A 14,598-nucleotide genomic window follows, 5' to 3' on the forward strand; every position below is an offset into this window, starting at 1 on the left:
TAAATATATACTAAGGCAGCAAACTTTTTATTGAAAGCGCAGAGTACGCCAGTCTTATTCAAAAAAAACAGCTAACCTTCAGAGCATCCTATTAATCTATGACAAATCATACAAGTTTAAACAAAAACATGAATAACATGGAATATTCTAGGCAACTTAAAAGACACTTAAATAAATAAAGAGAAATATTTTCAGAAGCATTAATAGTAATAAAGAATTTTCTTTGGGAATAAGTTGTGTCTGGGTGAAGAAAATAATTTCATGGTCCCTTGGTCACAGAACCCACAATACTAAAGTGGAGCCCATGATAATCTACTCTCAGAATGAAAGCTCACCAAAATGTTGGACAATAACCATTTCGCTGTGCTGCATTCCCTAACCTGCCATCACACTTCACCAATTTAATGGAATACTTGGCTTTTGTTTGCTCTCTCCAGGCAACAACGTTGCTGAAATGGCCACACCCCACTACTTAGTGGCATTTCACTGCCTCTTTCAGAAGCCTTTTTTCTCTAAACTGATAATTTTCTTTGACACACAAAATATAACAGCTGTTAAGGCATAAATTTTTACAATGTTTGAAAGCCTTCCCGGTTTCTTTTAAAATTGCTTGATGCGAGACAATGTTGAACAAGCCCAAGGTGCTCATACCTATGTTTACCTTGGTTTGTCTCCTGCCAAGGCACTTTCAACAGCCATTATTAATCAATCGCTCAGTACCATCCATGCAGGTGCTACCTTACTAATGCATGCATTGCACCCTTCTGAAACAGTAGTGAAAGCACTAAGTAAATTGACAGAACTTGGCTTAGAAGTGTATAAGTTTTGTTTCATGCATTCTCCCATGAAATAAAGATATGCAAAATATTTAAAAAGATAATGTTTTGCTTGGCTGCACCCATTTAAAATAATTTGTTGTGTTTCATAGCAGTGCCACTATATCTTTCATTTTGAAGTCCAATACAGATGGAGGAAGGGGAGTCTGAATCATCCAATCCCCAGTCCTGGTAGATCAACAATACTTCAACTGGACAACTGGACAACTGGGCAGCATCATAATGTACAAGTGACCCCTGCATTACAAGGGTTGGGGGAGGTGTTGCATTCCCAGAAAATATCCTGTATCACCATTTTCCATAACACGAAGCTGTGTCATCTGTACATGTATCAAGAAATGCAAGTTAAAAAAAATAAATGTTGTATTTATTTACTTTTATTCCAACATACATTCCTTAAGAGCAAATTTAATTCTGCATCTGAAATTTTTGGGTAGTGATTTGTGAATTCTGTAAGGGCAAATTTACATAATCAATATGGTTGCAATGCAGGGGTCACTTATAATTTTACAAAGCATTCCACTGACATTCTATTTCTGATAATGCACCAGGTGGCGCTCCAGCCACTTAGATTTACAGTCAGAAATTCTTGTGACTGGAGTCGGTGGCCTGCAGGTATTTAAACCTCTAAGTCTCAGAATCCCACACTAATGCAACTGAATAACTAAGTCCAAGGCTTATCCCACCCACTTTCCAACTATGTCTTTCTAGGGAAAACTCCTGTCCAATCATATGCCAGATCTCGTGCAAGACTGGAGTCCATATTTATTCAAATAGAGATGCTCAGCCAGGAAATTAGGAGGAAAATGTGTTCCAATCCAATATGTCCAGGTCCAAACATATCAGTTTTAAAACACACTTCTTTAAACACAAATATTTCATGGTGATGTGCAACAACTCCACCATTTTATTGTTGATTTTAATCCTATTGCTCAACTTGTTAACCACATCCTTCAACTATTGCCGTACTAGAAACACATCAACTTAGACTTTGAACACATAGAATCTGTCAGCTTCAATAGCCATCCTAGGTTGGTAATACTTCCTTGAGTAAGAATATTTCATCTTAACACTTGTAACAATTACTTTTTAAACTTGGTCTCTTAAAAATTTGCACCCATATCTGGTGAAGAACTTGCCAGATACACTTCTGTCAATGCTATTAAAAGTCAACACTTGTGAGTTAGTTCACTAATACTGTAGCAAAACAAATACATTCTTAAACTGTTTTTCTTTCACTTCACATGTGCATTAATAGTGAAAATTTCACATCTACATCGACTCTTACCTTTCTTTTAAATTAAATGTTCAAATTAAAAGTTGATAATATAGTAAAATCCATTGGAGGCAACATATTTAACATATCTGTTTATCTCTGGGCTTGACTCATAGTTTGAAGTGCATAGATATACCAGGTACTATGGACACTCAGGTGCCTCATGTGCCATCTGAAATAGAGAACACTGCCAGCTTGTTCAAAGATGGAACACTTTACAGTATGTGCAGATGCATCTTCCAGCAGAGGTCACTGGATAACCAATGAACTTCCGGACTCAAAGATTTTTTATTATTTCTCTAGCCCAGAAACTCTGGATTAAGTACAGAGCCATTACTGCTGAAACTAGTTAACTCGGCATTGACTGGAATTGAATCCATGGTCTTTGGTCTAAAAATACATTAACCCTTGGACTATTTAGAACCCAAATTCATTTTAAGGCAAACCACTTGGAACAACAATCAAACCAAGTAATGGAAAAATCTGATTAGTATCAGGATATTCAAGCCAACATCCCCCTTCGTGATCAAGATACTTTCTGTAATCTCACCTGTGTAAGAATTGCTGCAAAAGCCATGTGATATTCTCCACACAGTTAACGGCAATGAAGCGTGATTGATGAAGTCACCCAACTACTTTCATCATAATTTACAAGTAAAATGTAATCTGTTTTAACTCTGCTGAACAGATAATATCTTGTAAGATCGATACATTATGAATGTCTTTTTTATTTTAAAAATTTCAGCATCAGAGACAAAAGATTAAAAACAAGACAGACCTACTGATCACAAAGAGCAGACAGAGGCTGGGCTGTTAAATATTATGACATCACTATGCCCCAGGCATAATATTCAGTTCAGTTTGCAAATGAGTAAAGGGGTGCAAAGATTTTAAATGCGGTTGCAGCTGTTTTTTTTAAATATACTTCACTTGGCTATTGTGCTAACATGTTCTTTTTTAAAGGAGTTTGCCACCCCCAGCTAAAAGCACGTACTAATGCCGTGTCATTTTAACTAATCTCTGCTGAACAGGAGTAAATGGGAACAGGTTTGCACAAACTCAAGAAAGGAATATTTCTGCTTGTGTAGCACATAACTATTTCTGTTCTTCCTAAAAACATCTAACCAGCCAGGTAATTCATATGAAATTAATATGTAATTCTTTAACAAGCTCAACTATATTCTGCAATAAATTTACAACATTTTGCCATATTGTTTAAACAAAACATGGTTTCAAAACAAAACAACACCAGGGCCTTTCTTGCATCAGATGTCTTTTTTTGGTGGAAGCTATTAATGGGGTAGAATTATCTTCAAAAGAGCCTAAGGGGTATAATTACTTGGAAGGAGAATGTGAAATACGGTCCCATTGAGACCCTGCATTCAGACATCCAATATAGGAAAGCATGACATCTTTTCTGTTTCATCATATATTTATGCTGCCTTTGTGTTTTGGGGTTGAAAGGTATGGGGGGGGGAAAGGTGTCAAGTGAGATGTGGCTCTGTTATTTCTCCACAATGCAGCACAAAAATCATCAACGCACAATTTTTACAGAAGGTCTCCAGACTCCCATTCACAACCAGAACAGTAGCATTTTCCAATTTTCTCTCCAAGCATTTACAACTGTTATTGTATTGAATGTTGAAAGGAAAATATAACCAAAGTTAAGAGATGAAAGGAAGAAAGAAAACGAAAAAAAAATCAACATTAACACTACACAAATATTGACTTTACAAAGTCAATATCATGTTATCTTTACCCCTTAGGAACAGAAATTGAAAGAGGTTGCTTCTAGTTTTGAAGCAAAGAACTAGTATGTGCAAACAGTCCATATTTCTTCTCTGTAATTTTTTTTGTTCGCCTAGTGCAAAATAAAAAAACAAAAAAAAAGCAAAATTATTATAACTTCAAACACTGCTACAAATGACAGATGCTCAAACTTGCTATAAGATTCAATCCAAGTGCAGAAAAGATTCAATAAATACTTAACCAACTGATTTGCAGAATTCCCAAAAAATTATAAAATTACTTTCCTATCCCTTCAATTTGATCTCACTTTTCTATTCTACCATATATCCACCAGTCAATACAAAATACTTAAATGCCCAAAACAGACTTAATTTTCCATTATGTTATTCTGATTTTTGTCTTCAAAAGGTGCTGTGATAGCATGCAGTTTCATATATACCAACAGGAGCCCTCTTGCAGAGATTGCTGGTATAATCAGTTAGCTGATGAGAAGTGATATATTTAAGAACCACTCTCACTGTGAAAATAAAATTGAAAACGTTACACCTTGCTAATGGGTTTTAAATGTGTACCAAGTTATTTAACAACCTTTCTGCCCCCTCAAAAATAAACAATTCATTCAGATAATCAGTTCAAAATTAAAATTAACTAACTGTATTAAGTTTATATTTGAGCTTTCTACGTTAATATCACACATGTCCCAGTCTTTATTTTTGCTACAAATTAAGTGTTTACTTCTCAGTTTGTCCAAGAACATCCAAGAATATTCTTCCTGCTTGATTACGTCATTATTGCTGGACAATAAACATCACACAAGAACACAAGAAAATACCTTTCATAAAACCATAGTGACTAGATTTGATTATTTTCAGCTTTCTTAAATGGTTAGTTATTTTCTCTTTGCTTATTGACTGTAGTATGTTGTTAAACTAGCCTATAATTCCCTGCTTTCTGTCTTCCTCCCTTTTTCAACAAGGGAGTTACAATGACTGCTTTCCAATCTACTGATACTCTCCTGGAATTTAGTGATTTTTCAACCAATGGGTCCACTATCTATGCAGCCACATCCTTTAAAACCCCTGGATGCAGGCCTTCGGGTCCCAGTGATTTTTCTGCCTTTAGCCCCGTGAGTTTCTCCAATACTTTATCCCTTGTGATAGGGATTTCTACAAGTTCTTCTACATTTGAAATTAACCCATGTGTTATCTTGGGGATATCTGCAGTTGTCCTCCACGGTGATGACTGATACAAAACATTGATTTAACATAGCTGCCCTTTCTTTGTTTCGTGTTGTTAATTCTTCAGCCTTTGGCACCTCCCCAATGACCCTCACCAATTTTTACAGATGCACCATAGAAAGCATCCTAAGTCATTGCATCACAGTCTGATATGGCAACCGCTCTGCCCAAGACAACAAGAAATTGCAGAGCGTTGTGAATGTAGCTCAGTCTATCACAAAAACCAGCCTCCCCTCCATTGACTCTATCTACAATTCCTGCTGCCTCAGGAAAGAGCCAACATAGTCAAAGAGCCCTCCCACCCAGTCATTCTCTCTTCTCCCCCCTTCCCATCGGGAAAAAGATACAAAAGCTTGAGAACATGTACCACCAGGCTCAAGGACAGTTTTTATCCTGCTGTTATAAGACTACTGACCAGACCTCTTATACAATAGAGATGAACTCTTGATCTCTCAATCTACCTCGTCATGGCCCTTGCACTTTATTTATTCACCTGCACTTTCTTTGTAACTGTAACACCATATTCTGCAATCTGTTTTTCTTTCTTTTATACTACCTCGATCTACTTATGTATGGACAGAACTGTCTGTATGGCATGCAAACAAAAGCTTTTCACTGTTTCTTGGTACATTTGACAATAATAAACCTATTACCAATTAGAGATACCATATCTACCTTAGTCACCTTCTTCCTATTTATATATCCACAGAAACTGTTTGTTTTGATATTACTCAAATTTTCTTTCAAATTCAATTTTCTCCCTTCTTAGGGGCTTTTTAATCTTCTCTTGCCAATGCTTGACAAATGGCATTGGGAAAGGAAAAATCTTTTCTGCTGGCAATTTCAGGGTAGCTTTTTATAAGGTCAGTGGCAAGCATTGCCACTTGGCCACTGACCGCAAAATCCAAATCCGCTTGCTCCTCACGCAGAAGTCGACCTAGCATCATCTTACATAAAACTACTAACACAGCAGAGATCAGGGACAGATTTAGGCCTACAAGTTAATATGGTTCAGAATCACATCACTTAAAGAAATGGATAAGTTCCTGTATTTTTTTCTAAGCATTTCTTCAATTCTTTAAGAGCTCTATAGGTTAACATGCACTGCCTAATTCCACTTGACTTTGGTGGCAAATTAATATTTTTGGAATTTTTCCCATGTTTAGATTTTAAAAATTCTAAGACAGCAGCAGCACACCAAGAAGTTAAAATGATCACCATAACAAATCTTGAGTATATTATGAAGTGAATCAAGATGATTTACTGCTCTGGAGCATTCTCAAATCTATCAATCTTAACACACAAATAGAGCATTTTTATAGTATTTTATCACCTTTGTGATTTTGTCAAGTGGAGGTACAATATCAACTCTTTCTGTACTGACATGCAAAGAATAGTAACAGCTTCACACAAGAGTAAAGTAATTCATGACATTGAAAATTTAGCTGCACCACCTGTTAAAGTCAGTCAAACAGCATGTCACCACACACTATCTAGGCTTATTTTGAAGAATGGCCACGTAGGTAAGGTACCCAAGGTCAGCCAGCATTGTTGCATTGAGTGAGCTTGATGTATTAAGGGGAAAAGTAGGGAATTTTTTTTGCAAATAAATACCACTTACAGACTGCCTCACTACATAGTTCCAGGATTTTGTTTTTTTATTTCAAATTTTCAGAAGTTGCAGATTTTTTGTTTTCCAAATAAATTTCACAGATTTTTTTGTTAAGTATTTTTGAAATTCACAGAACTTGTACTACAATAGGAAAAAATGTTCATTCCATTTTAATATAAGAAATACACAAAATCTCATGTTAGAGCAACCAGTAATCAATAATATCACCACAATAGCTTGAGAAGGACGACATATAGTGTCCTGAGGGATTCTGCGCCATTTCTGTGCTTCTTTCAATAGGGCCAATGGTGCAAATAACATTAATTATATTGAGCTATTATTTTTAGTATGGACTCACAAATCTGTAGGTCGATAACATTTTTGTAATCCTACATTTTACTTGAGGATTTCATAAAGCAATGATGCAACATTTTCAGATTAAAAAATAGTTTAAATGAAATTGTGAAAAATTTCATTCCCTTTATTTCAATATCATTTTATCAAGACGAACCTTTCCAAAGCTCCATTATCACCTTACTATGACACACACACATAGCTAAAGATATAAACAATAATATGTGCAATGCTGAATTTGGATTTCAAACAAAAAATAAAATCAGTATTTGCTCCAGAAACAGACAACCTAAATCTTTATTTCTGATGCATTATTTTTATTTATGCACAATTACCATTATCTGTAATTTTCATTTCTAACTATATGAAAGGATGTGTTTCAAAGAAATGAAATCAGAAACTTTGAATATTACCTTTATTGTTCTGGGCTCTGACAATTTAAGGCTCTTTGTAGTGATAGCTCCCATGTTAGTGGTAGAAGAAACAGAGGTCCTATGACTTCGAGCAGTTGAGGGCCTCGATGAAAATCTACCATCACCTGGAATAGAATTGGGAATGCAGTGAGAACCAATATTTACATTATTATTTTAAGAATCACAGAACTTGGAGGAACATAAAAGGCGTAGCTATACTACAAATATAATCTTTGACCCAATTATTGCAATTCCATCCCCAGATATATTTCCTATCCCTCGAATCAGAAAAAGATGTGCTTGTTTTGGGTGCACTTGCATCCATTCGCAAAACACTAAAATAATCATGCCAATGAAATAAACTTCATGAGTTAAACTGCCATTTTTTCTTTCACATCTGTACTATCTACCAAACAACTAACATGAGACTTGGTCTTATTAAGAATGTCAGAACCTTTTTAAACTTGAATGTCAATATATTCGCATCATATACATTTTGGAAGTGACACTTTAAGAAATCTATAATTAAGCTACAAACTGCTACTTCAAAACCAGAAAGGTTACCCAATTAAATCTATTCAACAAAATATTTTCCGGTCATAGGATTGAATATTTTCATAAGATAGCAGTGTATTGCAATTTAGTTTATATTTAATATATGCATATTCTGGCATTTACTGTAATTCCATGGGTTATGTTGTTTATCATAGCATTATCAAAAATTGTAATATTGTAGCAGCTAGCTACACACTATGAAATGAAGACACAGAGTCGATTGTTTGAAGTCAGAAGTCAAATGAACGACAGGGGCGCAATGCGCCTTTAATACCCGAAAGCTTCCCGCACTACAGTTCCCAAGCTGATGTCACGCGGGTCACCTGACCTTCCCGCACACGGGCTTCCTAGCCCGACAGTGGAGAAAGAGGGCCCCGCGCCATCTTGGATTGGGGCCTCTGACGACGTTCGTGATGTCAAGAGCCGGTTCGATGCCGGTACGGTGAGTCGCCACAATATAAAGTAACAAATCTTTAAAACTAAACTACTGATCCTTTTTAAAAAGTAGCATTCCACTCTAAACGTAGCAGATGATATAAAATAAATATTGTGGCTGTGTTACCTTTTCTGGGAATTGTTTCAGTCTCTTGATTTTGAGAAGCTCCCAGCAGTGACTTTGTTGAAGGCGAGGATAAACATTCAAGTGAAGTCAAACTTCCAAACTGTTGTTGTTTCATCTTGGCATCAGCATCTAATCTTGCTACTGCATTTTTTTGACTTGTTTCAATTGTCATCAGAAATAATCTACAAAACTATGAAGAGGTGCAACATAAATCAGTATAATGATTGCATAATCAGCATAATGAACAAATTCCAGTAAACTTAAAATGGAAAAGAATATCTACTCCTCCATATCCTTGCAGGAATAAAAAACTACAACATCTTCTTTAGAAGGTTTCAGATACTGAATTTTCTATTTAAATGAAAATCTGCTATTTAGGATTCACACTACAGGTTCAAGGTCCATAAGTAAATATAAATTGTCAAGGCCCAAAAAGTAAAACATTACCAAGATTAAAATTAACAGGTTAGAGAAAAGGCAAACTAAATGGTAGTGAACTAAGTGACAACAATCATGCATTTTAAAAGGGTATAGATTGTAGCAGAAAGTGAGAAGGTTTATAGTTTTTAGAAACTGGAAAGAGAATGAGAATTGATTATTTCAATGGATATCAATAAGGACTGGAAGATGTTCCTGTGCACGTGCGAGAGATGTCATTCCCGTCTGGGACCAAAAATGATAGATCATGGCCAAAGTGTACCTTCAAAGTACACCCTAAAATGGTCAATCTCCTTTAAATAATACACAGGATTGCAATGTTATTGTGAAGAAGATTCATTCTAACTGCTAAATTTTTATCACTTAGCTTTTGAGATTTTATCAAGTGCTTTTGCAACAATTTACATTTCCATGGCATATTTAACAAAGCAAAATGTCTTAAGTCACTTGTTATTTGGTAGGTGAAAAGTTCAGTAAAACTGGTAGATTATAAGGAGCGTCTTAAAGAAAGAAAGAGAGGTAGAGAGGCCAAGAGGTTTTGGCAGTGAATTCCAGAGCTTAGGGCCATGGCAGCTGAAGGCACAGCTGCCAATGGCAAGTGATTAAATTTGGGGATGAACAAGAGGCTGGAATTGAAGGAGCACAGATAGCTTGGAGGGTTACAAGCCTGGATGAAATTACAGAAATAGAGAAGGATGAGCCCATGGGGGAGGGGGGATTTGAAAATGAATGAGGATTTCAAAATTGTGGTTTTGTTTAACCAGAAGCTAAAAATGATCAATAAGCACAGGACTGAGGTGCAACTTATCACAGCCGAACAGCAATCGTTGCAAATAAAGTCTGTTTTGGACTGCTAGATCTGTTTAGATCCAATTTAAAGAATGCTAGTAACATCAAGTTTAAGTTCAAGTTATATATATCTGAAGGAAGAAGGAAAAGAAACACAGGGACACGACAGGTATTTTAGAATAGGACCGACTACCAATCTTAACTAATTGGCCAAAAAAGATGGCCTCTTTGCTGCAAATTAAACTTAGTTTATTACTAGACTGGTTAGATACTGATTCCTCCTAATGTACAGTTGTAAATGACATTGAAAAGTACCAGGAGAGCTGGTCACTTGTTCTCTCTATCTTTTAGCAAAGAGAAAATATGATCAAAAACTATATTAAAATAAAATTACAAACAAATCCACTTGGCTTAAATGGGTCAATTTGGAAGCCTCATCATCAGTAAATTAATTTCAATAAAAGGCACTTGGGCATTAAGGCATTTGAATATAATGCTCCAGATTTTGCAGTCAAAGACAAAAAGGGAATCAGCTGTTTTTTATCCTTGTCCAGACTTCCCAGGGGTATCTGCAAGGGATCTGGGACCTTTGAAACAGGATAAGTAATGGTATTTCTCCTTAACCAATCAGAACATAGAATTGATGAGCCACAAACAGTATGAACCGAGTGCTGGTTGAAATAGTTAATTCAATGCCAAGTCATATTCAGAAAGCAATATAAGAAAGGGGAAATAGTTGACATAAAGAGAAACTGAAAAAATAAGTAAAATTACCTTAATTTTGTAAAATTTTCAGCAATAATTAAAACCTGAACAAGTGAAACACTTCATTTATAAAAATTAAATCAGATCTGGAGATACCATTTGATCATAATTATGTCTTATAATCTATTACAATATATTTGAATGAGAAAGTCCTAACTTCTCCAGCATGTCTAGTGGGTAGCCAAGTACTGCAATTTCATGAACACGCTATGTAGTTGAATCACAGATCCACCACTGAGGCAAGGAACAAGGAAACAGACAACTATTTCCACATTTATCTGTATGTGTGCAGTCACAGAGTTGTTTCTGCTTTAATAATGATGAAAACTGATAGCCACACTATTATTTTAAAATCACAAAATCCAGTTCAATGCTAATATCCCATTATGTTACAATATAGCTTCAGGTAGTAGTAATTCTATAACATGCTGTGCTGTAGATTTTACACTATACATACAGAAAAGTGGATTCCACAGCATCAGTAACTGCACAACTCTAATTCATTTCTGGTCACTATGGAGAAATCATACTGCTGCCTTTTACAGACATAGTTAAATGAGTCGCCAATAGCTGTTATTTACAGCACTGCTGTCTCTGAAGAAACCTTGAGGTGTTTCTTCCTTGACCAGGAGAAATTCCATCATATTTATATTACACTAACCATGGTGCCATTTTCTATACTAAATTAAAAGGGGGGGTTAAGTTCTTGTACAATGGTCCTTAAGAATACAGGGATAATGTTCGGATTTTGAATTCCTGGCAGATAGCTCTGCTTGTTGGAAAAAATATCAGGAATTCATCTGTGTATATTACCTTCTAATCATTTGGATATATATTCTATCTGCATTTGCAAAATGTGTACCCTACATTTAATTTCTATTGTTCAACAAATGATATAAACATTACAAAACAAATTCTTAACCATTAGATTTAGAAATTTCTAACTTGTAGAACATTGGAAGAAAAAAGGAAATAACCCCACACCCATTGCAGGTAACAGAAAAATTACAACCGATTAACTACTTTCCCATACCAAAACACTGAATGGCAATCATCTACCTTCCACATTATGTTCAGCATGAACTCTTTAGTTTTTATTTTAGGTTTTGCTGAGGAATGCACTTTCATTTGTATGCTTGGCAAATTAGGGTATTTTTGTTCAAAAATATTTCAGGCAAATGCATGGTTTTTTTCATACTTCAATAATAAACTGCAATTAAATTGGTAATGACAATAAATAATACAGCATATTCAAAGTAATCCATTAATACTTATGATTTTACTTATCCAGGTTTTTATCCCACCAGCCAAAGTATTACTTCATTGATGAGCATGCACAAACAAATACTATTGATCAGTAGTCCATCTGGATTTCAGAAGATGCCTATAAGTGATTTCTTTTAACATTCAATGGCTGATGCACACTAGCTATCATATAGTCTCAACAGAGCAATGTCTTGGTCCAATGGCAGGAAGGTCCAAAATGATTAGAGACCAGGCTCTCCTATGTGGACTTAGCAATGCACACATGCAAACACATCACCTTTCCCATGAGTTTTCTCTTTGCCACTCCCCTTCCCTGCAGTGGCTTAATTCTGTCGTTGTCCCTCAGTTTCCCTGCTTCTGTCCCCTAAGTGCCTCACTAGGTTTCCCCCACCCCACTACAATTGTGGCAATAGGCTTTGTGTGCTCTTGTAAATTCTCTTTGAACAAAATACAATGACAATACCAATAAGAACAAAAGAAACAGAAGGAGTTGGCCATTTGGTCTCTCATGTCTGCTCCAGGATCTGGTAAGAGCATACCTGACTTTTTACCTTGGCAGCACATTCTTTTGTATTTGAGGTAATGTGAGACGGCATGGATGAGAGGTTATCCATGAATATGGTTAGAATGTTGACATGGAGGCAGATGCCCAAAATAGTTGGATGGCAGACAAATTAGAGGAGAATGGAGAAACTGAATTCAAAAGGAGACAGATGAGGAAAAAAAAAGATGAGGAATCAGGAAATTCAGAGGGTGTTGAAGGAAAAGAGGAAAGATACAATCACAATAAGTAAGTGGAGATGGTCATTTGAGAAAGACAATAGCAAAGAAGAGATAAGTATGGTAGAATAAGTTCAGAAGCTCGAAGGAGACAAAACCAGAGAAAAGATCAAAGTATGTTTTACAATTGCGCCAGGATAGACAATGTGATCTTGATCAAGAGGGTTTTGTTGCCCTGAAGCAACATTGAAGTACCAAGCAAATGTGTTCTGCTGCAATACTTTCCAGAAATATATAGCACACTCCTCCTTGATATATCATAGGAAGCAAGATAAATGTAAGGAGTGCTCAATGTAAAAACTGTAAGTTACTTTTCTATACCTCATTATAGTCTAGTTTTCCATCTTTATTAACATCAGCTTCATCCATAATCATTTTCACTTCTTCATGTGTCATCTTCTCGCCTTTCTGCAGAAAAATAATGGCACAAGTGGTTGTGTGGCACCAGGATGCTATGTAAAAATTACTTATCAACTTATCACAAAAAACTTTTCAGCAATAAAGAGATGCAATGTGAAATGAAATGCTGAGATGATGTCATTTAGTTTTTACAAGATTATGTGAAAAAATAGCAAATCTGCTCTGTGCAATTTGTTCCTTTTCATAAAGGGCTCAAGTTATCATACTTGAAATTTTTTAAACACAGATTTTAAATACTGGAAGTCAGGATTATAAAAGGAAGTCAAAGGTGACTTTTCCCAAACAAATGAAATCAATCACCAAGAAAAACAAATGTAATGAGAACACTCTACGCAAAAATGCATTTCACTATGTGTTTCGATGTACATGTGACTAATAAAGATATCTTATCTAATGAACCCCATTAAGAAAAAGGAGTTACAAAACAAAAATTCCAAGATAGCAGTTTGGTGACATTGGGATCTATGTAAAATGGACTGGCATTTTGAGCCTAATGTTCCTTTCTTGTTCTTAAAATTCCTGGTCCTTTAACACAAACAAGTCAGGAAAGTTTAACAGTGGAAAAACCAAGTTGGGCACTTTCAAGACTTATGACAGACTTATTTACAAGGATGCTGCCTGGAATGCAGAGCATGCCTTATGAAAGCAGATTGACGGAACTCGGCCTTTTCTCCTTGGAGCGACGGACGATGGGGGGGGACCTGATAGAGGTATATAAGATGATGAGAGGTATGGATCGGGTAGATAGTCAGAGGCTTTTCCCCAGGGCTGAAATGGTGGCCACAAGAGGACATAGGTTTAAGGTGCTGGGGAGTAGGTACAGAGGAGATGTCAGGGGTAAGTTTTTTACTCAGAGAGTGGTGAGTGCGTGGAATGGGCTGCCGGCAACAGTGGTGGAGGTGGATACGATAGGGTCTTTTAAGAGACTGTTGGATAGGTACATGGAACTGAGAAAAATAGAGGGCTATGGGTGAGCCTAGTAATTTCTAGGGTAGGGACATGTTCGGCACAGCTTTGTGGGCTGAAGGGCATGAATTGTGCTGTAGTTTTTCTATGTTCTAACTGCTCAAAGAAATAAAACATCATTTACAATTATATGGCATCTTACAAGATCCTCAGAACATGGCATGTAGTAATTGTTGCTCGGTAATAAATATAACAGCCAATTCATCTACAGCAATGGCCCCATAAATAGTAATGCAATAACAACCCATTATTCAGATATAAATATTGCCTGGACACTTGAAACATTGTTCTTCTTGTAAAAACACCATGGGAAGATTCATCTGAGAGGGAAGCTAAAACCTTTGTGGCTTGAGAAAAAATTCCTCTGTAATTTCTCAGGCTTGTATTCTTCTACAGCAAAAAAAAACACACTGCTGGAGGAACTCAGCACATCAGGTAGTATCAATGAAAGCAAATGTATGGTCGAGACCCTGCATTGCAGCACCTGCCTCTCTTGTATTCCTCTACCTTCCTTCCTCGTTCATACTGTTAACTCGTGAGAAAAAATAGAAAAGTTCAAAAAAATCTGTATGCACTAAG

General features: G+C 36.1%; 1 protein-coding gene across 1 annotated transcript in view; it reads right to left on the minus strand.

The window, feature by feature from the left end:
- Positions 1–14,598, minus strand: part of efcab7 (EF-hand calcium binding domain 7) — a 51,546-nt gene that overhangs the window by 30,679 nt on the left and 6,269 nt on the right. The window contains exons 4-6 of the mRNA XM_052011384.1: positions 12,955–13,041; positions 8,596–8,785; positions 7,479–7,603 (exon numbers count right to left, since the gene is read on the minus strand). Of these exons, the coding sequence (XP_051867344.1) occupies positions 7,479–7,603; positions 8,596–8,785; positions 12,955–13,041 (402 nt within the window). The remainder of the gene's footprint in view (positions 1–7,478; positions 7,604–8,595; positions 8,786–12,954; positions 13,042–14,598) is intronic.

The sequence above is a fragment of the Pristis pectinata genome, chromosome 3 (assembly GCF_009764475.1).
Source record: "Pristis pectinata isolate sPriPec2 chromosome 3, sPriPec2.1.pri, whole genome shotgun sequence".
In the NCBI taxonomy this organism is placed as follows: Eukaryota; Metazoa; Chordata; class Chondrichthyes; order Rhinopristiformes; family Pristidae; genus Pristis; species Pristis pectinata.